The sequence below is a fragment of the Cygnus olor genome, chromosome 1 (genome assembly GCF_009769625.2).
Source record: "Cygnus olor isolate bCygOlo1 chromosome 1, bCygOlo1.pri.v2, whole genome shotgun sequence".
NCBI classification, from domain to species: Eukaryota; Metazoa; Chordata; class Aves; order Anseriformes; family Anatidae; genus Cygnus; species Cygnus olor.
Window position 1 is genome coordinate 26,727,492 of NC_049169.1, and position 27,361 is coordinate 26,754,852.

At 40.7% G+C, this 27,361-nt stretch overlaps 1 protein-coding gene across 2 annotated transcripts in view; it reads right to left on the minus strand.

Annotated features, from left to right (window-relative positions):
* The window catches only part of ST7 (suppression of tumorigenicity 7), a 146,830-nt gene continuing 119,469 nt past the window's right edge, over window positions 1–27,361 (minus strand). For both annotated transcript variants that reach the window (XM_040550216.1, XM_040550226.1), the window contains exons 11-15: window positions 26,621–26,723; window positions 15,807–15,957; window positions 9,608–9,700; window positions 6,455–6,594; window positions 1–320 (exon numbers count right to left, since the gene is read on the minus strand). In XM_040550216.1, coding sequence (XP_040406150.1) covers window positions 225–320; window positions 6,455–6,594; window positions 9,608–9,700; window positions 15,807–15,957; window positions 26,621–26,723 — 583 coding nt within the window. In that variant the 3' untranslated portion in view covers window positions 1–224. The remainder of the gene's footprint in view (window positions 321–6,454; window positions 6,595–9,607; window positions 9,701–15,806; window positions 15,958–26,620; window positions 26,724–27,361) is intronic.

The window sequence follows — 27,361 nt, forward strand, 5'->3', positions numbered from 1 at the left end:
ATACACAAAAAGTTTATTTTTAAGTTTGTCTTTTCTGAAGGCAAAATATAATAGAACCTAACATCAATGTATTTTGTACAACAAAACAGTTTTCATATGAGAACAGACAATCCATGAAGAGTTTTTAAGTCTTAGAACTGCTTCCCTTTTTATCATGCTTTCTTGTGGTCAACAAAAAGTTGGCACAGAAGACGTCATGGCAGTCAGTCCGCGGGTGTGCTCCCTCAGATCCTCGTCAGCTGGTGCCACAGACTGGAGGGCAGGATGCTTTCCACTTTTTCCATCACGAAATTTAAAGGGGCAAAGAGGGTGCTGAGAAACTGCAAAGAAATCAGATACACGTTCAGGTCAAAATCCAGGACACGATACTCATCAGGAGAAAGCTGTCCGACATGACAAACTCTTGCTGCTTGCTTCTGTAAAACTCTCTAGCATTATAAAAATGAAACAATTCATGCATAAAGCCTTTCTGCCAAATTCTAAGCCTCACATATATACAGATTTCTGGATTTTGCAGTCAAGCAAGAAAGAGCTCCATTTCTACAAAGATCAAAGTGATGCACTACAGAAGTTTCCACAAATCTAACATCCTGGACTGAGGCTCACACTGAAGCCACTAAAATCTCAAACCAAATCCTACTGAAGTGAAGTAGGCTTCATTACACTCATTTTATTTACAATTACTTAATAATACAATTATTTATTTTATTTTATTTTATTTGACATTACACTAATTTTAATTCAACTGTACACATTTCATGGAGGTACTCCGGGGCCCTACGCATGTGTGAGAGAATACAACAATGTGCAGAGTCGGCCACCTCGAGACTCTGAACACTGTGGCTTCCCACTGTTTTGGCTGACACGATTTTGCCAGAAATAAGCAGTTCTGAGTGGAATTGAGCAGCAAAGAGCTGCATGAGATTTGTGTTTCAGTTACTGCTGTGCAGTCAGCACAAAGCAGACGAACTCTGCTTACTACCCTGACGTGCCTATTAAGTCTCCTTAGGAGGTCAGTATTAAAGCCGATCTGGTGCTGGATGTGTTCTTCTTTTGCCTCTAAGAAGTCTCTCTCCTGACAAAACGAGGGCACCAGACAATACATAACACATGTACGTTCCTTTTCATGCTGTGAATTCAGTCCGTGCATTTTAAAGGCACCAGTAAGCACTGAAATTCTTTTTTCCCTTCTTGGACACGTTTGCATACAATGCATACCCTACATCACGGTCAGCTTGTGCATCATGGAAGAATCAGGTAGCACCGTCACTGGTAAGGAGATTTTGTCATAAGCACAGGTCAAAGAAGAAGCTTTTCCTAACTGCAGCCGAACAGAGTATTGCAGTTGTAGCCCTATATAACAGCTGTCAAGCTATGTAACATGAATCAAAGCTGAATGAATGCAGCGCTGACCTCCCTAATCTTAGAGTTTGCCATTACTTCTCCCAGTGGCTTAGCCCAAGTGTAACCATTCCCCTGGTTAAGCTGTGAACTGTTTAAATAAACACGTCCCATAAATTGTGACGAATGCAAAAAGCTCATCAGAGGCCAACTTCTGCTCGTTGTGCAGCACTTGATCTAAGTGGTAATCTAGCACCAGCGCACGTACGTGGATAAAACTCAGCTTTGTGACCAGTGCTAATTGCCTACTTGTCAAATCGATTAAGCCTCATTTGCCTGACGGTAAGTTTTATTGCAATTTGCAGAATTTTTGTTCCTGAAGTACTTAATTATATCCTGTAACAAAGTTTCTGGCGCTGAGATGAGCTACGTCTTTTTCCACCTGGAGAATCAGCTGTTTTACAAAGGATAATTGCAGTCATGGGTACCAAAGCCTGGCTCCACTGAAGTCCAAGCAAAACCCCTGCTGACAGCAAGTGGTTCAGGATGCCACCTACTCTCTTGTTCAAGCCCACGTAAATGGGGTGCACTGAGGCTGTCCCAGGGGCTGTCTTAAAGTCTCCTCTCATTCTAAAGCGTTGACGTTTGCCTCCTGCCTTCTCCTTGCTAACCCCTGCTCTGCCATGATATTCTCGCTCACGGGGCACAAGCAGCCCGTCTCTCACAGAGCCAGCTATAACCCTGACCCCACAGCTCAGTTTCTCTTCTCACTGGTAATAAAGAACCCAGTTCCTGGCCCTGAAAGCTGCAGGACACAAGGGGTTCCTCTCAGCTGACAGCACTGCAGCGTGGTTAGTGCAAGGCCTGGTAGCCAGCCACCAGGCTGCTGGAGCAGGGCACGGTGTGTGGCCCTTGGAAAACTGGTGCTCCTGCCCTCCAACAGCACTGGCAGCTGCCTATCCGGCTTGTTCACCACCCAGGAGGGCTTAGTCTGCATCGCACATTTTTGTTTTAATGGTTTTTGCTCTTCCCTTTGGTACTGCCTTTTTTTTTCCCCACACAGAACAGAAAAACCAGCACCACGCAGAACAGAAAAACCAGGAATTCAAGGTGGCAGAGCTGGTGATGGGAGACCTGTGAAAAGTTTGCTATCGTTATGTTGTACTTTAAAGGATAACTAACAACCTGGCTATTTCAAAGCTGGCAGAAGCAGATTTCCAGGACCACCTTCTGAATAATGTCTGATGAAACAGACATGGAAAAGTATCTTTTTAAGCTTTTCCATGGCATAGCCAGTATTTGTATGAAGGAACTGACCCTGTGATCTGACCCACACACTCCCTACCTCTGCGGCTGTAGAGGTCCAAGCAGATGAAAGATTTCCCTGTGCAAACCTGCTTGCTGAGCTGAGGTCTCATCCATCATACAAGAAATATTGCAACAGACCAGGTCGGTGATCTCAGGCAAACAAAGGAATCAAATCAAAGACAAATTAGTCCTTCTGAAGTTTCACTCATCTTAGTAATTTGGTGTGACTTAACTAGGCACTACACTTCTAGACACTTGACTTGATTTGATGTATTACATAGTGACTCCCTTGTTAATACTTCTCTCAATTTTGTTTAAGACACATTCTCATTGCTGCCATGTTATGAAGGATCTGCATTTAGATATTATGTTTCTGCATGATGATGAAAGACTTCCAAACGCATTTACACTGTGCAATTGCATCCAAGCCATGCAATCAGAAATTTGTTCTGCTTGTATTCGCATATTGAGCAACCTCCAAAAGCCTCATTAGAAAGTCTAGCAAAAACTAAAAGCATAAGCTAAGAACACGCGTCTCCTAACCAAGCAAAAATGCTCAGATCTGTTGTCACTTTCAAGTTCGTCAGGCTGCCAAAACACTCAAATGGAAGAACCGGATTCTTCTCATTTCTCTATGGGAAGAGTCAAGCTTACTTCCAGGTACAACGTTACAGACTTGGCTGGATGCATTGGGAATATCTGCACTTGCTGCTGACCTGGCAGGCAGCGTTCAGAGCAGGTTGTGGCTCCGAAACACGGGGTGCACTAATGGAGTTTGGTGAATTCCTGTGAGTCTACGTTCAACCTCCCAGAAGAGGAAAACAGCTTTAAAATATCTTTGACTTCTGCGTCCAGTGGTGTAACACACGCTGCTCAAAGGGACTGCCACAGAGGCACAGCCTCACACAGGGAGGTCCTCAGCACTCAGGGGCTTCCTCTGCCTTGGGGACTCTGTCACTGCCGGATTCACATCTGTGGTCCTAGGACAGCCAGCTAGCTGAAGTGGGGGTCTTTTTGTGAGAAAATCAGTCTTCTCTAAGTACAGATGATCAAGACTTCCGTACAAATTGAATTTTACCTTGAAATTGTATTTTTTCCTTCAGTAAAAGCATGGACAGCTTAGCATCACTGGATTTAGTTCCCATTGTAACCAGCATTTCTCCTTTAGCTCTGCAAACAGAATCCGTGAAGCCTGGTCTCATCATGCGTGTGGACTCTCCTCTTTAGTAATGCCTCCGAACTCATGTAGCAACCCCTCCTGGGTGCTACCAGTCTTCCTCTTTCACCCAGTTGCCCATTTTCACAAAATTGTGCCAGAACACCATGTCTCTGGGACTCCTACACGTCTGATTTGACTGTAACTGACCAACTGGCCAGCAGTTAGTAGAGTGCATGGAACAGATGGGGCTAGAAAATGTCACTTCTGTGATTTCTTTCCTTTGCTCTCTCTCCCTCTTCCTTCCCCCTTGACATACGAGATTAATTGCTGTTACTAACACATTTGGCACCTAGATTTGTTGCAGACTAATTCATGAAATGGAGTAGATATCTACATACGGGTTGGTCTCGGCAGGTTTTTCACCAATTTGTATGTATGTCAAACCATCAGTAGACAAGTCTGGAGCCCCTGTGTGCCAGGACAATGAGAGAGTCTGGGTTAACGGGCTACAGAAGAAGTGCAACAAGATGCTTCCTGGAGAACAGGTCAAAGCCATCACCCACTCATGCTAACTTACTTAGTAGTGTTTGTGAAATACAATAACTATCAACTTACAGTAACATAAGCCTGGGCTGTGATGATGATGTTACATCTGTGAAATGCTTTTGGAGGCATAGAGAAAGAATAATCTTGACCCATTAAAACACAGTTTCGTGCTGTTTGTAATACACCACATGGCAACGAGCACCGACCATACAGGAGTAGGTAACTCAATGCATATAGCTACAGCAACAGTCAACACACTCATCTTTTAGCTATTTATGAAGCTATTTTCCCTAAAACTGAAAGGGATGAGCCATGGCTGGTCAACCTTTTCTATTCTGTTCTGACGCAGCCACGGTTCAAAGAGCTGGCTGCCATGATTTTCTTCAGTCTCATATACCTGGGCTACTTCTCCCAGAGGAGATAACAGAACGAGCCGTCTGAAGCAAAGCCTTTTTGTGAGGGAACGTCACAGGCTTGGATTCTGCCCTTCCTATGTACAACACAAGCTGTGGTATCTGTTCTATTAGTTTAACACCAATGGCAGCTGCACTTACACATCAAGGAAGCAGATCCTTCTAGAGAGACCCTACTCCCCAAATGGCCTTGGAGCCTGCAGGCTCCACAAAACTGAGAAACAATTACTAACATCACCATTGTAACTTCTGGTATCTCTGTCTGATTACACTGAGTAACCACAGCCAGGTGAGTTAAGCTCACACAAACATGCTACCAATTTTCTCCAGTTCCAGTAGCTCACTGCCTGCAGTAGATACACTCAGTGCAAAACCTGATCGTGCCGCCTGCTTGACATACACCCTTTGTTCAGGATACAGGGCTGACAAGCACTGGGACAAGTCTAACAGGGACAGATTTCATCTCATTAACTGGCAACATCAGAAAACTGAAGATTACACTGATAGAGCACCCAAACAATGGTCACGCATTGCAAAGACCGAATGAAAAAACAAAAATGCTTAACAAAGAAGCTTAAGAACATACGCCTGAGTTGCACAATTACTGTCCACCAAATGCCTACATATGCACTTGAGAAACAAGAGAAAAGAATAGCATTTCAGAAAATCTTCAGCACTTTTTACTGATAGAAGTGGTATCTTTTGCTACAGCATATCTTATTGTCTGTCTTCTAGAACTAATGGAACAAAATTATTGACACTAGAGCCATTGCTGCACCAGATGTCTATCACTCACAAGCCTGGGTTGTAGAAGACCTGGCTCACTTGCAAAGGGAGCTTGAGAAAATATTTATAATCTGGAATTTGACAAAGCCATTCAGCCTAGTTTTCTTCACCCCTGCCCCCTCAAATTCAAAAGCCCCAAAGCCACAAGACCTACATCAGATACAAATACATTTGAGAAAACATATTCTTACAGAGGATATTCATCATTTCTTGGAAGAGGAGACAGTTTTTTGATCATCCTGGAACTTTTCTAGAATGCCATTTTTTTCATGTCCTAGAACATCAGAACAATGATGTTCTTGGCTTTGCAATAAAAAAAAAATGTGTGAACAATTCACGGCCTTTCCCCCTCAGCCTCCAACTGTTACTAATCCTTAGTGGCTTACAGAAGCAGAATTAGCACAGACTTCCCTGGATGCAGTTAAGAGAAGTTATGAGGGAAATACTGATGGTACTTCTTTCATGGGGAAGGAACAGAGAAATTTCCCCTCGTTAACAGCAGACTGTTTCTGCTCATTCTAAGAGTTTGCATTGCACTGGGAAGCATGGTACAGTCATTAATGGTTCTACAGTAAATACATGAGTTCTGCAAACCATAATTAGTTATTTTATTGGATTACGTACGCAAACACAGATATTACCTTTTCCAACTGAGACCTTTTTTGGCAAAATCACAGGAGATCTAACCTAACAGAAGAGCCATGTAAACCAAAGAAGACAGTGGTGTGTTTCACTGATTAGAACCCTTAAGAGTTGTTCAATGTCCCTGCTCAGACATCTCGTGATGTTTTATTTATATTACTGAATGTGCAGATGTTTAACACTCAGAAATATTTCTCTCAGCTCTTCCTGTATCTGTGTCTTTAGTTACCAGAAGAGAGCAGCAGCAGAGAATACTCACAGCTTTTGCGAAGACCCCCATAAGCTCTGGGAACTGATGTGTCAAGAGGGCTAGCATGGCTGTGAAAGAACAGAGTCCAGCAGTGAAGAGGATGAAGAAGGGAAGCTCTTTCTTGGGGTAAACTGAAACTTCATGAAATGCTGTAGAAAAAAGAGGGAAGGAGAGGGCATTGAATATAAAAACAAACAACATTCTTACGTGGTTTTAAACAGTCATAGACACCCAAAGATGCTTTTGAAGAAAGAAACGTACAGAAGATCTAAAACATCTAAGGCCAATGCTATTGTTGTGTCAGCTATCTTACTGCCAAGTAATTCTGATCTCAAGATCCTATCTAGCTTACTCTGACCTACCTATACGCTACTTTTGCCTTCCTTATGTCAGAGCAAGCTGTAATGCAGCTATGCAACTACTAACCCCAGAAAACTAATCTACAAGTAAAATACGCATTTTTTTCTGTAGGTCATTGACTAGCCATATGGCTGCATGTTTGCTAATGCTGATAAACAGAGAGTGCAGAAACATGCACCTGTGAGCAGCAGTGAGAGCAGTCTTTCAGCAGCCACATGGCTGTGGATTGGTTTAAGCAGGCTGTAAAACTACATTCATTGTAACAGTAAATTCTGGGGGTTACATCTGCAGAACCAAGGAAAGCTATCCTAATAGTAGGACATACACACACATACTTTCAATTCCAAATGTTCAGAATTCTTTGTATCCTTACAACAATACAACAGCTTTTGAAAGTTTTGAAAAATGAAATTTAAATTACCAGGGAAATTTTGATGTATTTCTTAGTATACACTAAAAGGAATGCAAAAATTTTCTTGACTCTGGTTATGAAAAAATCACTCACTGGGCTTTGGAGGAAGCAGCGCTGAGTAAGCTCAAAGGGTCGGAGGAGGACAAGGAGCACTCTTCTAGAAGATTATATCCCTTAAACCTTTATGGTGGCTCTGATTCAAGGTGAAAATCTGGCTGGGTTGCCAAAAGGTTTGGTGAACTCTTATCTGCCTGCTTCACTCATTCAGTCCATAGTTTGGAGTTACAACCAAGATATACGCAAACTTTGAAATATTTTTTTTTCTACTACAGGACCAACCTCAAAGCTTCACATATACTAAATCCCATGACTATCTATACACACAAGACATTACTCTTCCATTTTGTCTACTTTCTTTGCTTCAGTGATCAGGTCTCATCTCACCATATGTGCACACAATATAAGCACAGGGTAATCCAGCAGCATGGCAGAGCAATATTCTTGACTGAGCTCCTCCAGAGTGGAGTGGTTTCCAATATAAACAGTATGAATTCTTAAGATTTTTAATTTAAATATTATGAATGAATAATATGTTTAATTTGGGGGTTTTGTATTAATTTGGTACAAAAAAAACCACCATAATTTGCAACTTCTGTCTCATTAAATTTAGAGCTTGGGAAATACCAGGTCACGGATTTTTATGTCTACAATTTCTGGTGTGCAGTTGTTTGCACGTGCCTTTGACACAGCCTCAAACTTATTTTTCTTGTGTGTTATCAAGTTATGGCTAAAGTTATGCGATTGGTATTTTTAATTAGAATAGCCTATCAGATCTCAGTGTTCTGATATCACTCCAGCTGACTCTCCTTTGAATCACATGCAATTAAAGGGTGTGGACAGGTATGAAAAACCCCTTTAACCAATCTGTGCCTGTCACAGTACATTAAACCCTTCCCTACTCAAAACCAAGAGATTTTGCAGTGAAATGCATTTCCCATAACTGCAGGAACAAAACATGACTATCTGGGTATGTTGTTAAATAGTCCCTTGCTTCTAACATCTGACAAGAAAAAATAGTTGTGCATCTAGAACGAGAGTGCCGAACTATTCTGCATGACTTTGTCATTCCTACATCTCCTGACACTCCACCCTCCCCAGTTCAGTATCCCTCCGAGTAACGCATGCAGAGCACTCGACGAGGTGTTGTTATAATTAGGGTGATTATAATGGGGTGGGGAGATACTGTAGGTTGCCAAGGATTTCTGTGTAATATCAGTGAGAATGCGCTGTTAAGGAGAGCCTCACAGTGAGCGTACTTTAGCCATCTTATTCTCACCTTATGTTTACCCAGGCTCATTAAAAGTAGCAATACGTTTTTTAGCCCAAAGCAGAGAGGTCATGAATGAAAGACTACAAAGAGAGCAAATGCCCTCAAAACCAGCATTCCCTCAAAACCAGCATTCCCAGCAGAAGCAGGCTGAGTTTTACTTTTTCAAAGATTTCTCTTTATTGCTTCATCCGAATAGAGAAGGTGAGAGAGGAATCTCCTCCCTTGGATCAACCTGTGTTTGTCTCCTCTGCACTTGTGCGTGTCCCATGTGTGCTCACAGATCCCACTGCCTTTGGTGAGAAAACATGTGGGAACGAAGTGTAACTGGCTGCTTCAGCTCTTCCTCTGCATTCTTGTGCTCCGCTGCACGCACAGCAAGTAGTCCCATTAGCTTGTTCTAAAACTCTTCCCGAGGGCCGGATCTGTCTTTATAGCTGTATCTTGCAGAGCACTGGGAACTCTGCTGGCACTTAGCTAATACATACCATAAAAACATGTATGATAAATGACTGAGATATTTTCACATCAATCTCTTTATAATAGCACACACATCATTACATGAAGAAAACCCTTTCTTGTTATTTTGGATGGCTTTTCAGAAAACGTCAAAATAACCTGTCAAAATAACAGCTGCATTAATGATCCAGCCGTCCTCAGGCAGGTTTGATCTTGCTTTGGAATTAAGTAGCTAGTGTGTCTACACAAGACTAACACGGCTGTGCAACTGTGCTCTTGGTTTGATGTGTTGTTATCCTAGATAAAAGATCAGACACATTTTCCACTGTCTTGGCAAAAGAGAAGTAGCAAGATCTAATAGATTTATATCTCCTCGGTAATCTCACTCCCTATCTCCACACTGTTGACAGCAATAAAGATAGCTAATCATTATGAACTATGGCTAGGAACTGCCTTTTAAACAATCAAGTGAGCTCCAGAGACTTGCTGTCAACTGCTTACTCCAATCCAGCATATTCAATTTAAAGAGCATCGGTAGCAATCGGTATGGCGAGACTCACGTAAACACTTCTTTGATGCCAACAATAAGAAAAGTTGAACGTACATGGTAGTAGTTCTCTATCTGCAGTTTCTGTACAAATAGGGTAAGGGTAGAAAAGATGTCCTTTTTCCAGTGGATAGGGGATCATTCTGAAAGCTGGAAAGAAAACAACACCATGCATGAATTACCGTGAGTGTGACAGTCACTGAAGCCATTTAACTCTATTGACAATTTTGAAAAACAAACAGAAAAAGTAAAATGTTTATATTTGGTTACAGTTTATATATTGATAAATTAAATGCCAAAATATAAATCTACATTTAGCTTTTGATACTGAAAACAGTTATGTTTTCTTTTATTCTTGGGAGTGTCAAGTGAGACCATGTTGCAGCTATGTACATAAACGTTTGCACGATCATAGCCCAATATACTTTAACAATTCTATGGCCAAATTTACACATTTTGTCTTAGACTTTCATGCCCCAGAATTTTTAAATTTCAGGGAAAGAACTGTATCTGATCTCACAGGTGTAGCCTGCCAAAATGACCAACCAAGCTTGTGAATTTTGGCCAATACTTGCAATCTCTGTGTATCAAGCATACTAAAAGTTGCATGAAAAAGAGTCCACTACTAACCCCAGTGATTTACCCATCACACTCCAGCAATACAGGTAACATGGATGAGTCAAGCCCAGAGAACCAGTTTTCCAACACAGTCATGTTTTCATTTTGTATTTGGCAATCAAAGATTAATATCGAATTATTAAAACCAGGTTCCTCAAATACATTCTTTTTAAATGCACCAGATAAAGTCAGGTTTCTGCTATAAATCTTCAGGTCATGGATAAAATAATACTTAATCTTACATGCTTTTAAAATTGAAAATAATAACAGAGAGGGAGGGAAATGGATTACTAAATCTGTCCTGTGGTGATGTCATAGGCCATCTGAGTTATGCTCATGTGGTTTATGGAAACATCAGTGCACTTGACTGAATTACAGCTCTGCAATCAATGCATCCTTTTCCATTATCCTATATATTATTCTCACTGTTAAAATGTCATCAACGTGTTATTCTCACTATCCCTATGAACATCAGTCACTGAAGCAATATTTTCCTCACCAGATGTCCTAGAAGCACTGTGTATTTTAGATATTAGGTACTGCCCACCCCCACGCAATAATATTCCATTATCTCTTGCTCTACGGCAACTGAGGAATTGGCTTAAAACACACAATACCTCAGTGTTTTCAGTGGTGCACACTGCATTTGAAATAATATTAGCTGTAATTTTTGTGCAATTGTGTGTTTATTTTTGATTACTATATTTAAAGCAATAATATAATAGTCAGAAATCCTCAAAGCAGAGTAACAACTAGCCAGTGTAACTTCAGCTAACGTGTGGTATTGGTATTTCTTTTTGTATTTGAGAATATTTGAATATTGTTTAAAAAATAAAAACATTACGCATGTAATTTCAGTATTTGGAATGCAGCCATTCTATATTACGTGTGTATGACTATCTACATCTACATAACACACTGCTTTCTGGGAGATTATTGAGATAAATCATTATAAATTTTTCTCTGTTGTCAGGAACTTCTTACACTGAGATAGAAAAGATATTCCACGCCTCAGCTCTTTGTGAATCAAGACTCGTGTTTCTAAGTGCTTCTACAAAGTAAAACTGCCTACCTAATAATTATTTTCTATCTGAGGAAGTGCAAGATACTGTTGAATTACCAAGACCCTTTTCAAAAGAACCTAGAAACCTCTCCAAACACTCATCCTCTAGGAGAAGTCCTCATATGATTTTCTTTAATGTCAGAACATGATCTGCATCAGGAAACAATGAATTTGAATCTCAACCTCGACAGCACTATTATGAAGAAATGTATTTGCATACAATCTTGGAATGATTCACAGATTTTGTTAGATAGGTGGTATTCTTTCAAGGTCTTCCTAATGTACAAAGAATGTCTTTACAGACAGAACCATGCTTTTTCCTTGCAGCTGCTTTAAATATATCTAATTAATTATATTCTGTATAAGATTTTACAAGCAGCACTGTTATGAAGTAACATGGCAATTCTGTCTGTTAGGCTATAGAATATTCGAAGAGGCAGAGGGATAGCATTCTTTGTTCATATGAAGTGTCTGCACTAACAGACCCAAAATGAAGATATCAGGCAATTGAGGCCACAGAGGTCAAAAAATGGCTTGCTAGTGAGCATTTGCTGAAGGGACCAGGAAATTCAAGTATCTACAGTCTTGGAAGCACACTTTCAGAAATCTTGCTGCTCCTCCTTTCCTCTGGAGATTTGCATCAGTCTAAAGCAGTGAGTATCTCATCCATCAGCTATCATCATGAACTTCAGGATGCATTCCGTGTTTTCCACTGATCTGATACATATGGTGCTTCCCGATAGAGCTATTCTTACCTCAGAGCCAGTTAGGAGGTTTTAGACAACTGCGAGAAGGATAGAGATACCTACTTCGAGAAACAGGAACAACTACCATCAAGATGTCTCCATTCACACTAGTTGTCTACACTCACAGTCGGTGGGAAGAATTGGGCAGTTGGAAGCATCTCATTCTAACCTAGATGTCTAAAGCAGGTTGGAGGAACCAGTAACTATTCCCTTCCATTGATGGCAAGGGAGTCTAACGACAGAAAACGCAAGCTCATTCAACAAGTTCTGCTCTAAAGATCTGTTTATACTCATTCTTGAGAGAAAAAAAAAAAAGAAGAAGGTGGCTTTTCTTCCTCCCGGCTCTCTGCTTCAACATGACATTCATCTGCAGCCTTGGAGACAAAGTGAAACCCAGAGTTGAAGTGACCTGCCAGAGTGACTCTGAATCAGGTACTGCTCAGAGGGAGCAGAAAACCAGAATTCTTGTTCTGACACTAAGTAGGAGAATGTTAGGGAAGTTGTTTTTAACTCCATGAACCTCAATTACATACTCAGTATAACAGTGCTCCTTAGGGCTTCATTAGACCTACTGAAATACATGTACCTAAGTGTTGACAAACATTGCAAGAGCATCAAAGTCAGCACGTGGCAGAGGAGCATCAGAGCTTTCAGCCCCACATTTGTTCCCCAAGAGGCAGTCCTAGTGCTGCCAGTGGTACCACCTGTCAGCCCTTAAGGACCCTTAATTTCCATCAGTTTTAGAAAACAGACCAGGCTGTGAAGATCTTCCAATATTAACCCCTCATCCTCTCCATAGTGCCCCCAAAAAGCCAAGTAAAAATCCAATAAACCAAGCCTTGTGTGAGCCTCACATGCAACAACCTCGAGTGTCCGTACAACAATGTATGTGGAGGGATGGATGTTCAATGCTCATTACTTCAAAATCACTAACAGAAGCTTTTCCTGAAATTTTGGCTTAATATTTAAACAGATGATCAAGCCTCTTCTGTCTTACCCTAAACTGCAGTAGTATTAAGACTCTAATCGAAATCAAAAGGGACAGTAAAGCTAAAGACGGCAGAACAAATTTTGTTGAATTTAAACAGCCATCTTCAATATGTGACCTAATATGGAGTACTGACAGCAAAATAGTTTATTTAGCAGTATTATCAGCCACAGAAGAAAGTACTCTGGTGCATACATAAACAGTTTATGCATAAACAGAAACTACTCCTACAGTGGCAATTCACCATTGAGCCATATACTTGTAAAAGCTACCATAACGTTTGAGAACACGTAGGTATTTACTCTTCATGCAAACACTGGGAAACATGATGCACGTTTAGAAACTGACAGTGATGAACAGGCTCCTTGGACTCTTATGAAATTTGGAAACACTTTCTGTATGGAGCACCTGAATCCAACCCAGAGCAACATTTCACATGGTGTCACTCGGGATTGTGATCTGCACCATGAATACAACTATATTTTGACTGATAAAAAAGATAGGAGCAGGAAACAAGTAACTTTCTAGTTTGATGATTATCATTATTTTCATAACCTCACTTTTCTCAATTGGCGAATACAATTTAGACAAAGCACTCCATAAGTATCTCAGAGTTGAAAACACCACAAAGACAATTCTGGATAACTTTTGTCAGAGGTCACCTTACTTCGGAGTGACCTTATTCTCCTCAGAAGCGTTCAGAAGGTGCACCCAAGCAACTGACTTACTCAGACACAGTGCTTAGTTCTGCCCAAATCTCACAGGGTTACAACTGAAGAGTATATGTTTATGTGGGCATTAAATTCCTATGTACAACCTGCTAAACTGAGGCTTGTGGGTATTTTAAGTGCACTGACAGAATAGCACAATTTAAAGACAAGCACATAAATGAAAGAAAGCGAGGGCAACTGACCACATATGGCAGACAGTTGGTATGAAATAGCATTTAATTAAATTTATTTTCTCTGTTATGTTTCCACTGGATTTAACTTACAATTAGGCAGAGATGCTAAGGAAACCTTTATCAAATAAAGGACGTAACTGCAACATAAATAGCTTCCTATATCCTTAAAGAATGTTACCCATACTAAGACATGGACCAGAAGTTATAATTATTAGACTAAATTCTAGTCAAACCGTTAAATCCCACGGCTATCCGTGCTTGAGGAAAATCTGAAAAAAGTTCTTGAGGACCACTGCACACAGTTCATCTCTCTCTGAAATTGCTGTGCAAAATGAATTACAGATTTTTCTTTATAGGTTACACAACAACAGTCATTAACATCTTACAGGATAATGTACAAATATTTCCTAATGAATTACATATTCAGCTTGCTGTGGGGGGTAATAAAGAGAGGAATCGATTCATGTAGTTAGATGGGAATGCCCCACATTGCCTTCAGGCACAGATGACTACATTTCCTAGTTGGCAGGATGACTGCAGTGCAGCCAACCTCCAGTGCCAAAAGCTGGTCTTGGAAACAGCCCCTTAAGGACTCCCCAGCCTGACAAAGCAAAAGAAGATCTGTTTGGGATTCTCTCCAAAATACTGCTCCATAATGATGGCATATAATGAGGCCTTGGGCTAAAGGACTTCTGCAAGCGTCTGGAAAAGAAGAAATACTACAGAAAGACAAACCACTGAAAGAAAGCTATGACAGAGAAAATAACAGACCTGAAGAAATCACAGGAAAAAAGCAAGCAGGTAGGAGAGAGAGAAAACCCCAAATGGCTATGGTACAAATTACCAAGCAAGGTGTTCTATACACCTAGAAATAAAGCCATTGTTTCCTCAGGAAACATACACTGCAGATTAGGCAAGTTCAGGTCATTTAATACAGTGACTGAGACAGTAAGTCACTTTTAAGTTGTGTTTCAAGTGGTAAGTTCCTTTCTGTAGGAATTATCATAATGACAACCTGTACCTTTTCTAACAAACCTAAGTGAGAAGAGCAAATGGAGGAAGGAAAAAAATGGTGGTATGGTAACACATGAAAAGGCTGAAAGGAAGCAGAAGAAAGCAGTGCAGAAAAAAATGGACTGGATTACAGAAAGAAAAAATCATCATAAAAAAGGCCACAAGGGCTTTTTCTAAATGGTCATTTTTAATTCCTTGGAACCTGAAAAGGACACATCAAAGACAGGATAAGATAATTTGGATAATTTAGATGTGAAGGGTTTATATATGATCTCTGGAGATCATATACTCCAACCTCCTACTCCAAGCAGGGTCACCTTCCAAGTTAGATCTGGCTTCTCAGGGCCGCGTCCAGTTGAGCTCTGAGAACCTCCAGGGATGGTGATCTCACCACCTATCAGCAACCTGTTCCAATGCATCACCACTTTCATTCTGAAAATATTTTTCTCATGTCTAGATTGAATTTCTCATGCTGCAACTTGTGTTTATTGCCTCTTGTCTTTTTGTTGTGCCCTTCTGAGAAGACTCTGGCTCTGTCTTCCATATTTTCTTTCTACTGGGTGTCTGAAGACAGCAGCCGAATCCCCCTTACACCCACCAGAAGTCTTTTCCAAGATGGATAAAACCAGCTCCCCCAGTGTCTTTTCCTACATCACATATTCCAGCTTTCCAAGCATTCTAGTGGTCCTCCACTGGATTCACTCCAGCTTGTCAATGCAAAAAAAACAACAAAACAAACAAACAAAAAAACATAAAATACTGTCTTGCTTTATACTACACATTTCAAATAGTTCAGTGCTAGTGAGGATATAATTGACCTCCAAAAATTCCACATGTTATACTTCACAAAAATCTCTCATTTTCTCATGACATTCAATAAAAAATATTTGATTAGCTTCTTTGTAAGAAAAAAAATTACTTACTGCCTTCCCATGTACAGTGTAAGAGATTCAATGCTCCCTCTACCCTTTTCCAGTGTTGAAGATGAAAGAAAGCATATGCTATTGCTTCACTGTCCCCTCTCTTCAGAATATGTTCAGGGGGCAGAATTAAGCTTTTCATTTCTAGTAGATACTGCAATAAAAAAGCAGAGTACGATTATTTCAGGAGTAATAAAAAACACAAAAAGCTTCCTGCAATTCTACAATGCATACTGAAAGGTCTATTTCCCTAAAGCATTTTGTTTCATAAGTGTTTCATCAGATATGTAACATCAGCAATTGCACTGGAAGATAATTACGGAATGATTCCCAAACACTAAGATACGCTGACAGATGGTTAATGTTTTGCTCTTCACTTGCAACAGGAGGACCATGGAGAATTTCAAACTGAAATGCCTCTCTTATCGAAGGGGAAGAAAAAAAAAAAGCTCAAAGTAGGAGAGAGACTCTAATTGCAAGAGCTTTTTAATTAGAAATGTTCATAATGAAATGAAGACGACATTAAGCAGTTCCACGCACATAGTCATAGGCTGCACGCAGGTAGCTTTACTGCATTACCATCCACAGGGTACTAGGTCTGTAAACATGCAGGGCTGGCAGCCACCTAAGTGGCTACCACCAATTTACAAAGAAATAAGGTTTACAAAATGTAACAAATATCAGATTTCCACACACACACAAAAAAAAGTACTTGATATTTAAGATTGCTACTCAAAATACTTATTGATAATGGCATGAAAATGAAAAACACCACTGGCCAAACCCACAAACAACTCTCCCAGTTAGTGCATCCCCTATAGCAGCAGGTGACTAAAACACACTGAGGGTTCATGCCACAGGAGAAGACAGAGGTCTTGAATGTTATTCGAGCAGGGGATCTTTCCTTATTCCCCAGCCCATGAGTTAGACCACTACCAGACCAGCAGACATTGCCTTGGCATTGGTGTTACTTCATCCCAGTTAGTGGAGGGGAAAGATAAATGGACGGGGGAGGATACATCCCTTGTTGGGAAGCTTTACGAGGAAAAGGATGACAGACAGAAGTCACAGGCTGCTGAATCAACTCCTGTCTGCCAGCTCTCCTCCACGAAGTACAACACTTCCCAGCTGAGCACTAATTTTGCTTCAATTGCATAGGGAAACTGTTGCTCTCTTCCAGGATGCCCAAGGGCAAACGCTCTGCCCACTCGGCTGTTTCATACAAGAGGCTACGGGTAGCACCTGAGTCATACAGCACATGGTCCATGGGCTTTGCATGAATTACAGGAGATTGCTACTGTTGTCAGAAAGAAGGATGATTGCAGGTGAAGGAGGGAGAGAAGACGGCTGTTTCAGCCACTAGGACAGAAGTATAAGGATGCGAAACTACTGGAAAAAATATCTACAATATTTTCTAAGAGGCTGGCTTTTTTTGGAGTGGAAAAAAAAAATAGAGTCAAAGATAAGAAAAAGACTGCAGATTTTAGATAGGGAGGACAACAGTTTGGTGAAATTAAAGAGGGTACAAAAGAAAGTTATGGACAATCACCAGCAAAAAGAGAATAAGCGCGCAGCCCCTCTACTTTAGATTGGTCTCTGTGCCTACACGTTGGTCTCTGCTTTGGTTGGGAAGAAGGAGGACTGCAGAATTAAGGACTGACAAAAAACAAGTGCAGGCACTTGCCAGAAGGTTGCTGTGACCCATCAAAGGTGACAGAGAGGTGTGGGTGATGGTACCCTCTTGGCTCCTGCCAAATACCAATTTCTGCAAATGGGAGACTTGCACGCTGGCTCAGTGATGCATGAAAGAGGAACAAAAAGAGGGGGAAAGAAACACATGAGAATTCAAAATCATCCTTGGAGAAAGGAAGAGGAAAGGCCCAAGAGGAAGGAGAATCAAGTGGCACAATGTCCTGGAGGGCATCCTAGAGCTAGTCATCCCTTCGGCCAGAGGACGCCTGGAAGGAGCTAGACAAACAGGTAGGGGATTGAAAAGACCAAGGTCAGAGCAGAGAACTAACAACACCAGGAAACAGATAAGCAATTCAAAGGGAAAGAAAAATCACCCATGTTTCTGATGCAGGTCACTATTAAAAGAGAAAAAATGAATTAGCAGTGGGAGTAACATGTGATATTGGATTTTCTCTAAAGCCGTTCAGAAAGATTAGAGAGATCTGTGGAGCAGGTGGATTAGTGGAGGAAGCTGCAATCTAGTAGGCAGGACGGTCTGATGGGGGATTGAGAGTGGCAGAAAGAATGGAGTAAAGACCTGACAAGGGAGCTGCCAAGCTTACAGAGATATAGGGAATGTTCTTATTCACTGCCTGTATGAATTAGTCACCCCTTTAAAAGCCCGGGTCCTACCCATTAAACAGAATGGAATAGGGTTGTGCGAGATGCAGACTGCTTGCTACCTGTTCTGTTCATTTAGAACATACCTCTCGCTTCTGTGTTTTTTGCAAAAATAAGTGAGAAGTTCTCAATATTTAAATATTTCAGTCAAAGGGGAAAAAAAGCCATGTCACTATCTGTAGGGAAAAAAAGAACAGAAAGCAATGTCCTATCTCTAGGAGCATTAAGATGAAAACATGTTCTTTTGATTCTTGTGTATTGCTTGTTAGCAGTGATTAAAAACAAATCAAGTGGAAATACCTGATGGTAGGATGTACCTTGACACTTGCAAATCATTCTTAGCCCTCACTCGGTTGTTTTACAACTACCTTTTCAGTGTTCATTCTTCTCAGTTTCAGAAAGACAAAACTATTTTTAAAAGTTCCTTGGGTCAAAAACGGGACTCCTCCCTCACTCCTCCCTCATTACCCCATCACAGCCACACTTTTCCAAACAAGATGCCCGTAATATGGCTTGGTGACATTCAGGACGGCTCATACAAAGTTGACGGATGGCTCAAGTCTCAATCAGGCCTTGTAATCATTTTTGTTCTATGCACAGAGGTCAGGCCCACCTTTTGGGCATATAAGCTATCAACTAATTTACTCTGGAGGGACTGCCGGCAGGAACGCTGATTGTACGCAGCCCCAGACAGACCTCAGCTGGAACACTCTGTACATCAGGCACATCCAGAAACATAAAGATCAAATTCTACAGGAACACAACGGAGCTAAGCAAAAACATGGCAAGCCTGCTGCGTGAGAGAACACTTGAAAGCTTCCATTTGTTCAACCTACCTATAGAGCAGAAATGGGTACCCAAAAGGTACCTAGCTGAAGGCTGAGCTTGATCATCTGAAGGAGGGATATGGCAGTCCATGACAATGAATGAATTTGATATCCTAGAATATGACATCCATTCCTGTGTTGCTGTATTTTCAAAGAGAATTCAAGGGCCCTGAGAGCCCTTCCACCTTCCTGGAGATTTCCTCAGAGAACTCGGGGTCTGCTTGCAGATAGCACAGCCAAGGCAGGCTCCATTTTTTGGGTGACTGCAGGCTACTGCCACCCAGGCACCTGACAGACAGGACCGAGTCTCAGAAATCTGCTGGGTTTCTACCAGATTGTCACTGTGATGAACACAGTCCCCACAAACATTTTTTACTGGAGAAACAGGCAAATTCCAGTCAAATGAAATTAAATGAAATAAATTTTTCTTCAAAATCTGCCCAATCCACTGCCAATTTATCATGTGAATCGCAATCCTGATGGACTTCAACGTACAACAAAAACTCCAGCTCTTGACTAGCCAAAGACATTTGATTTTGGTTCCCAAGTTGCTGCTATTGCACTTAAATCAAAGATGCTACACGAGACAGTCAGTCTTCTCTTTAACATCAAAGACTACAGGGTGGGAAATTGGCTGTTCATACCTAATTTCCAAAGGCCTCAGTCCAGAGCACAGACTTGTTCTTACAGGACTAATATAGACATAAGATCCTAGCATACCAGCAAAATTCATAGCACTGTGAACTCCAGTTGGCTTTACAAGAGAACAACCAACACCTCCTGAGAGATTCCTTATTCGCCTGTACCTCTCGATACTGCCTGCCATGTGTGCACAACCATGATCCTACATTTAAAGCGATAAAAGTTCATCACCTTTTCAATACTTTGAATACAGAGGGAAGACAGGGAGGGGCTTTCTGTCATCCTGACACGGCTCTGAACCCAAGCACGGTTCCTGTGCAAGGGAAGTCAAGTAACAGGCTAAATAGCCACAGTAAGCAAAGAGTTGGCCATCAGGGAAGAAATGGAGGTGACAAGCCCTGCACATCTCCACCTGCACTTGTTTTTCAATGACAAATGAAGAGGTTTATCTAGAACTGGAAGTAATACACACCACCACCACCACTATGGGGTTATCATTTTCCTTTAAAAAAGGGATCAGCTTGGGGAAGACAATCTAGAAAATTTCAGCCAGAATGATCTAGCTGTGATCAAGGTACGAGTGAATACTCAAGTTGCCCAACTATTACTGTCACCAACAGATAGCTCACCCAGCCCCTCTCCACTGCACTGTGTTGGTTTGAATTTTGTGTTGTTTTTTGTTTGTTTGTTTGTTTCGTGGGCTTTCTCTTCCCTCATCCCATACTTCTTCCTGACAAAAAACTACCTTTTAGGAGTTACAACATGTAACATGTTCCCTACAGGGAACAGCATGTACTTCCACAGAAGGCTTCTGGGCTGGCTACTTGATATTTTAATAACAAAAACCATGAGCTACAGCCACTCTGGACATATGTGGGAATGTACCTTTTAATGAGCATTTGGAGGATGACAATGGAAACTTGCAAGGGTGTTATTATTGTTGTTATAATGCCTATAGGTGCAAACACTGTGATAAGTGCTGTACAAGCACTTCATTCTGTACATGTAGTGTAATACGGGGAGTTTATATTTCTCTTACTTGAACTGATTGAATACACATTATTTCTTTCATAATATTGACAGCACTCTGCCTACTACTTCTCCTCTGCTGAGACTGCTTTTAACATTCCAAATTAATGAACTACTTCAGTGCCCCATTATAAAATACATCAGCTAATCGCAGGAAGGTTTTCCCTCAGTTCTGCATCTTACCTCTGAAATTACAGCTCAGGCTGCTCACAGGCAATAGTCACTGCACCTGCGACAGCATCCCCTCCAGGCCAGAACATCAGAATTTAACACTGTTTGAACAGGAACTCTTCCTCCCGGTGGGATGAACAGCACAAGCTTAAAGCAAAGTTCCAAAATACTGGATTCTACATGCCCAGAGAAGCCAACTGTAGGTCACACTACAAGGTCTCATTGGATTGATGGTAATTAACAAGGTTGGCCTTTTTGCTGGAGATACAAAACAAATCACTGTCTCAGTGAGCAGCTAAAAGCTCTCTTAAACATGTCTGGAACAGTTTCTCCGTAATACCATGGGGTGTGCGGGACGGATTCCTTTCCCATCTGGTATATAAATTTGTTTGCATTATTTGTTTCTATTAGCAACTACAGCTTACTAGAAACCACAGGAGCGTTCAGAGACACAGTTCTCATTATAAAATAAATTACAATAAAGAAGATAAGAATGAAATGAGAAAGAATGAAAGGGAGAACAGGTAAATCTTTAAAAGTGTTCAAGTTAATGGTTGGTTATAGCTTTTTAAGAAACAGTTTACTCACAAATGTGGCATTTCTTAAAGTATCATCAATATTTACAGTCTGAATAAATTGCAGTGAAGTTCAGCAGGCACCCTCTTTACATCAGTTCAGCCTCCTGCTTACATAGCCACCCCAGGCAACTGTGTGCAGGGCACAATTCTGGCTAAATTTCAACAATTAGATATAAGGACCACCATCTGTCCCTCTGACTTTACTGAACTTAAAAATGTTTGTGCCTTATAAATTACAGAAAAAATTTGGGTGGGAGGGGTGCGCTTTTCAGGGTGAGTTTGAGAGGAGGAAGCCTTGCAAATCGATTCAGAAAGGGTGTTCTGCAATTGAGGAACATCTTAGACATAGCTGTGGTATTTTATCAGCATTAACTTGAGATAGTTACATTGCAAAGAAGCGGGGAAGCTCCAACAATAACATATAAATAATACTGATGAAGTCTTCCGTGCATACGTACATACTTTTTCATATGCTCCATGACCTATGTACTCTCCATGACCGAGGATGTACTACTCTCTTTTCCATACAAAACCCTCTGGAATACAATGATACCCCAACTGTGGCGATAAAAACTTTTTTGCCGTTAACTCTTAAATTTTTGAGCAGCACGTTGCCAGTGTCAGCACATTTCCTTGGGACAAACACTCTACAATGCCTGATGCTATACTAACACAAAGATAGACCAGACCATAGAATCTCATTTAAGAAAGAGATGGCTTGAAAAAAAATCGGGCAAGTGGCCACAAACAAGCGACACAATTTGGTGTGATTCTTCTCTTAGTGGAACTCACAGCTCTTTGCTTTGTTCTCTTTCCTGCTGTACTGCTGACTTACATCTGCCAATGGTATGCTTTTCTTCTACTAAAAAGAAGCCTGAAAATATTCTGCCTGGTCACCTGCTTTCTCTTTACAAAGCCAATCTCTGCCAAGGTATAGAACTGCAGTTTGCTGTAGCTGAGTTGTCTCAGCAACATAAACACGACAAACTCTGTAGACAGAGGTAATACTTTCTATCAGATATTTTTCTGGTACAGCTTAAAAAATTAAGTGGCTTTCAAGCGCAGAAACCTTTTGATTACAGGTAAGATGTCTTCAGAATGAGAAATCATCATCAGTTGGACAGTGGTTCAATTTTCACTGCAGTCAAGAAAGAAATCACTGCTGACATACCTAAGCTGGCCTTACACTACATAGCTGAGCTTCCGGAAACAGCACAGCCAGCTCAGCTGCCCAGCTTTCTGGATAGATTTGGCAAAATGCACGGAGCTCTGTATTGTCTTTGTTCACTAAAACCTAGTTCTGGTTCCTCCACGTGTCACATCTCGTCTCCAGCATAATTCAAAAGCAATGACAATTTATCACCTGTAGCTGAGGCTTAATGGACTGACCTCTGGGAGGAAAACTGTCATCGAAACATAACTATAAGAAATGGAAGAAGAACCCTGTGTCAACAGAAGATTAATTGCTGGAAAGGTGGCTGCCTGAAGAAAGACTACCAGCCTTACTAGGTCTCTGTAAGAGGCATTTTTGTGTGGACACAAAATAAATGTGGAGTCATCCAGAATCAATGGAATTGGGTGCACACCACAGAAACCAGCCAACATCTGAATGTTTGCTTTTCACTATCAGTGCTCAAGAATTCCCATATCTTCTAGAGAAGAATTCTGATTTTGTCCATTTGCTTACACTAAGTAAATTCAATTAATAACTAAAAACTTGGTAAACAAAATTCCAAAGCCAGATTGCTTACTAGCCTTTTCTGTTTCCCTCCTCCTTTATGCAGGATGATCAGCCCTTTTGCATTCAAAATTTGTTTTGCTTGTGATCAGTAAGAAATCTATTTACTTATTAGAAAACCTCTTCAGTGTAAGAGTAACTGCTTTTTCATTTTCTTTTGCCTACATCTTCACATGACATAAACACAGAGAGAATGCCCAGAACCATGCATACACACTGGCTCCCATGTGGAAGACAGGTGCTTTTGCAGGGTTTCTCACCTCTATATAAAGATGAGAATCTGGGACTTTCAGACTGTTTCTTCTTAAATAAAGTGTTCCTACATCTTCAAATTACATTTGAAATAAAGTGTAAGAAGGAAAATCTGACCTCTGCAGTATCATTATGGAACACTGGACTGGAGTCTGGCTGTACATCTCCTAGAGAAAATCATCAGTGCTGTAGGAGTCTAATGGTTGTTTTACACCAACCTCTAACAGGTCAAAGGCAGACCCAGTCTCCCTTTGTTTCCAAGTCTAGCTCAGCAACACCTCTCAGCAAATTGTGTTCCCCGCTCTCTCCTCATCTCAGAATCTCATTAACAAAAATCTGCTGTTTCCTGTTAAATGTCCCAAAAATGCATTTCCAGTAATAATCTTTTTTATGTGATGAATTTTAATGATCACACTGAAAATGGAAAATCTCCTTTTGAGACAAACCATAAATATATTGAACCATTTAATTTTTTTCCTCCTTAATAACGTAGGTCTTTTCAAGGCTTCTGCTGAGAACTTTGCAAATGCTTTCAGTAATATGTCAACTTCATAATTTATTTCTTCCTCAATCAGAAGAAGAGACTCATTAGCGTTAAAATGCTAAAGAAGCTTTGAAGACATATTAGCATTGTGGCACTGTTCAATTTCTTGTGATTTCTTTTTAGCTGCTTGCTACAGTTTATCTCTGTTTCTAGAGACTTCAATCATAATTGACCAGAAATTGAGGTGTAATATCCATACTCTGCATAAAATTATAATCACGGATAAGTTATTGCTACCTTTATAGCCTTTAGCTAATAGCAAAGAGAATATGAGTGCAAAATCAGCAGCGCTGTATATTAGTCTGTATTAAAACTGGTTACGCTGTTTTAATGTCAAAATATGAACACAAAAAAACCAACACAACAAAGTCTGCTCCCATTAGTACCTCATTATCCTGGTAATCCATACTTTTCATGAAGATTTTTAATTTCAGAATGACAGCCTGTGAAATTCAAACTGAAGGAATCAATTAACAATGTGAACTAGACTGAGGAACTTAAATGTGGACTGGACTTTTGTTAAATTAATAGTACAGAAAATAACATGAAATTTGCATTTCACACATGGGGGATGCTTGTTGGAAAGGGAATTTCAGCCTTTTATTGAACAGTCACCTAAACAGGAGTTGGTGAGTGAAACAAGGGTCACAAACAATGAATAGAAGCAACGATCTGCAAGCAAAGCAGCATCTTGAAGGTCTGGAAGTGCAGAGATTAAAAGGGGCAACTGCCACAACTTACAGTAAATTAGATTTTGCAATGGAAATCAAGCCGAAGAAAAGAAGGCTCTTAACTATGAACAGAAAAAGAACAAGAAAAAAAAAAGGTAGCAAGTAAAGATTTAGCCTTAGTTTCATGGTAGTGTTGGGCATGGGGGCAACAGCAGGATGGACCTTAAAAGAGTATTCGGAAGTGGAAACCATTGCAGCCAATTGTCTCCCCACCCCGAGCAATGAAAGAACTGGCCCCAGAAACTGTCAGACTTGCACTACAAACTTAAAAGAGGAAGATCCCCATTCAAAATCAAGTGATCCAGTAATGAGAATAGTAAATGGAGTACCACGTATTTAAAGGAGGGAAATAACGTATATTAATGTGGATTTATTAGTACACAATCTGTTAAAAAAGATTTTGAAGGAAGGAATGATCAAAGGCATGGAGGTAAGTAGGCTACCAAGGAGAGCTCATGACAGACTAAATTGACATCTTTGCTTGGCAAGTTATCTATTTTTTTTAAACAAGGATGTAATGTTTTAACTGGGCTTCAGTAAGAATTTGAAAAAGTTCATCCAGAACAAGACTGGATTAGAGAGGCAAACAAACAGCCAGGTAGAAGAGAGTACCAATGGCTGTGTTGGTTCAAGAATCATTGGGATGGAAGAAGATAAACAGAGTTCCATAGGATATCCAAGAGCAGTCTTGGGACCAAATTTGAATATTTTCATTGTACAGCTTGCCACAAAAGGAGAAGATCAGCTAACAACACAAAGGGACTCATCTCACCTAAATCTAGTCTAAAAATCAGGCTTTTAATGGAAAATAGTTGCTCCTTTCATAGTCAACGTAGAAAGAAGCACCTCAGAGGGAAAGTCTGTCTAGAGGTGTCTAACATAGTTCCTTCTTGCCACTGTTTGTCAAGGAAGTCTAGACAATTTTATTAAACAGCCTATCCTTCTGATAGCTAAACCATGCTATTTAGTGGATGGCATAACAGATATATCTCATAGAAAGAATACTTAATTCCTGAAATGCATGGGAACAAACTTTCTGAAATACATGCGTACACAAGGGGGAAGTTTTGAGTTTACCTTGACCAGACTTGGTGTTCAGTTCGAGCTAATGAATAGTCTCCCTACATTTAAACACACATGAGCCTTCTGCTCTCCAGCAAAGGCTGCTTGCTTTTCACAGGGCAACACTGGTCCAAAGGAGGTTTGCAGGGTGAGGTTCAGAGGCGGATCTCTATGGGCCAAAAAGCATCTGCCTTCTAATTTGCCTTTACAGTGAACTTACAGACTGCAGGTGAGAAAATAATAAATTAGCCTTCAGTAGCCATGGGCAAGATTCTTACTGCTGAGATACACATCTCGGGAGAGGATTAGGGAATTAAAACATAAATCCCTTTTCTTACTGATCTTTGTAGTTCTCAGTGATTCTTCATCTCTGAGCTATGTGTTCTCAGAGCTTGATGACAGAGTGCTGCATAAGGATTACTAATGCAACTTGTTTGAAGCACACTATGAACTCCAAATCTAAGTTTCTTTATATGGCATATCAAAACCATATTCTTTTATGTAGTCATCAAAACAAAGAGAATATGCTACTTTAAACTAGAAGATACTTCATGGCTATTGTGCAAAGAATAATCTGTCCCTATATATAGTTCTGTCCTGCAGCATAGCATTTGGTGGTAAATACTACGACAATGCAGTATGCAATTGTTGGTCACACAGAGGACTCACTTTAGCTAAAATTTCAAGTTTCGAGGTCCAGAGTAGAAGACACTTTATGTGAAATACCAGAAGAAAAAAACTGTAGAGGCTTCTATCAGCCTCTTCGCCCTCCCATTGTTTGCTCCCCTTTCTACAACTTCACGTGATAATCAAATACAAACAAAACAAAACAAAACAGGAGTTAGGACCTCAGCAGTTCTACAGCTACGACAATGCTTTCTCCATACTCACTTTTGGCACATGTGGATTAAATTCTACTGCTCTGTGAATAGCTTCTACTGCATTCATCTCTGCAGTACTCAGCCCTCGCCTTGAGGCAGCCTCTGGAGAAAATCTAGAAAAGCAAAGGAACAAACACATTAGGTCAGAAATGCTAGTAAGAAAAAGGCAGAAAAAGAATCTAGATCATGGGCCCATGTAACCAAACTGAGTCAATTTCCTATGCTCTCCAAACTTCCATAGTAAGTGGAAACTCTAAGTGATCTATTACGTGAAGGCCAATGAAAATCCCAGCAGAAGTGGAAAGCATGTTTGCATCTAGTCAAGGCAGGAAGTCAGTTCAGTCAGATCTTTCCCTGTCACTAATCTAAATTTGCTCTAGATACCTTTCTAAGGGGCATATTCAAGGCTGAAGTTGCAGAAAAAAATAAAAGTAAAAAAACCCAATGCCAAATAATCGTTGGAGGGTTTCTATTAAAAACAGGTTTGGGGAGGTTTGAGGGAGGTTCCCAACCCAATGCCCCTGGGCCAGGTTGGGATGGAAGCACGATGCAGCAGCAGTAGCGGGTGGTCTACTGGCCGCAGCACCATTGAGGGTAGCATGCCCAAACTGCGGGCAATTCATCTGCCCCAGTGAATGGAAAACCAGACCATGCAATCTCTTTCTCACCTCACACCTCACGGCTAACTCCAGAGCTGTACTTGGCAGGCAGACACCACAGGGAAAGCTGTGACAACCTTAGCCCTGCCCTC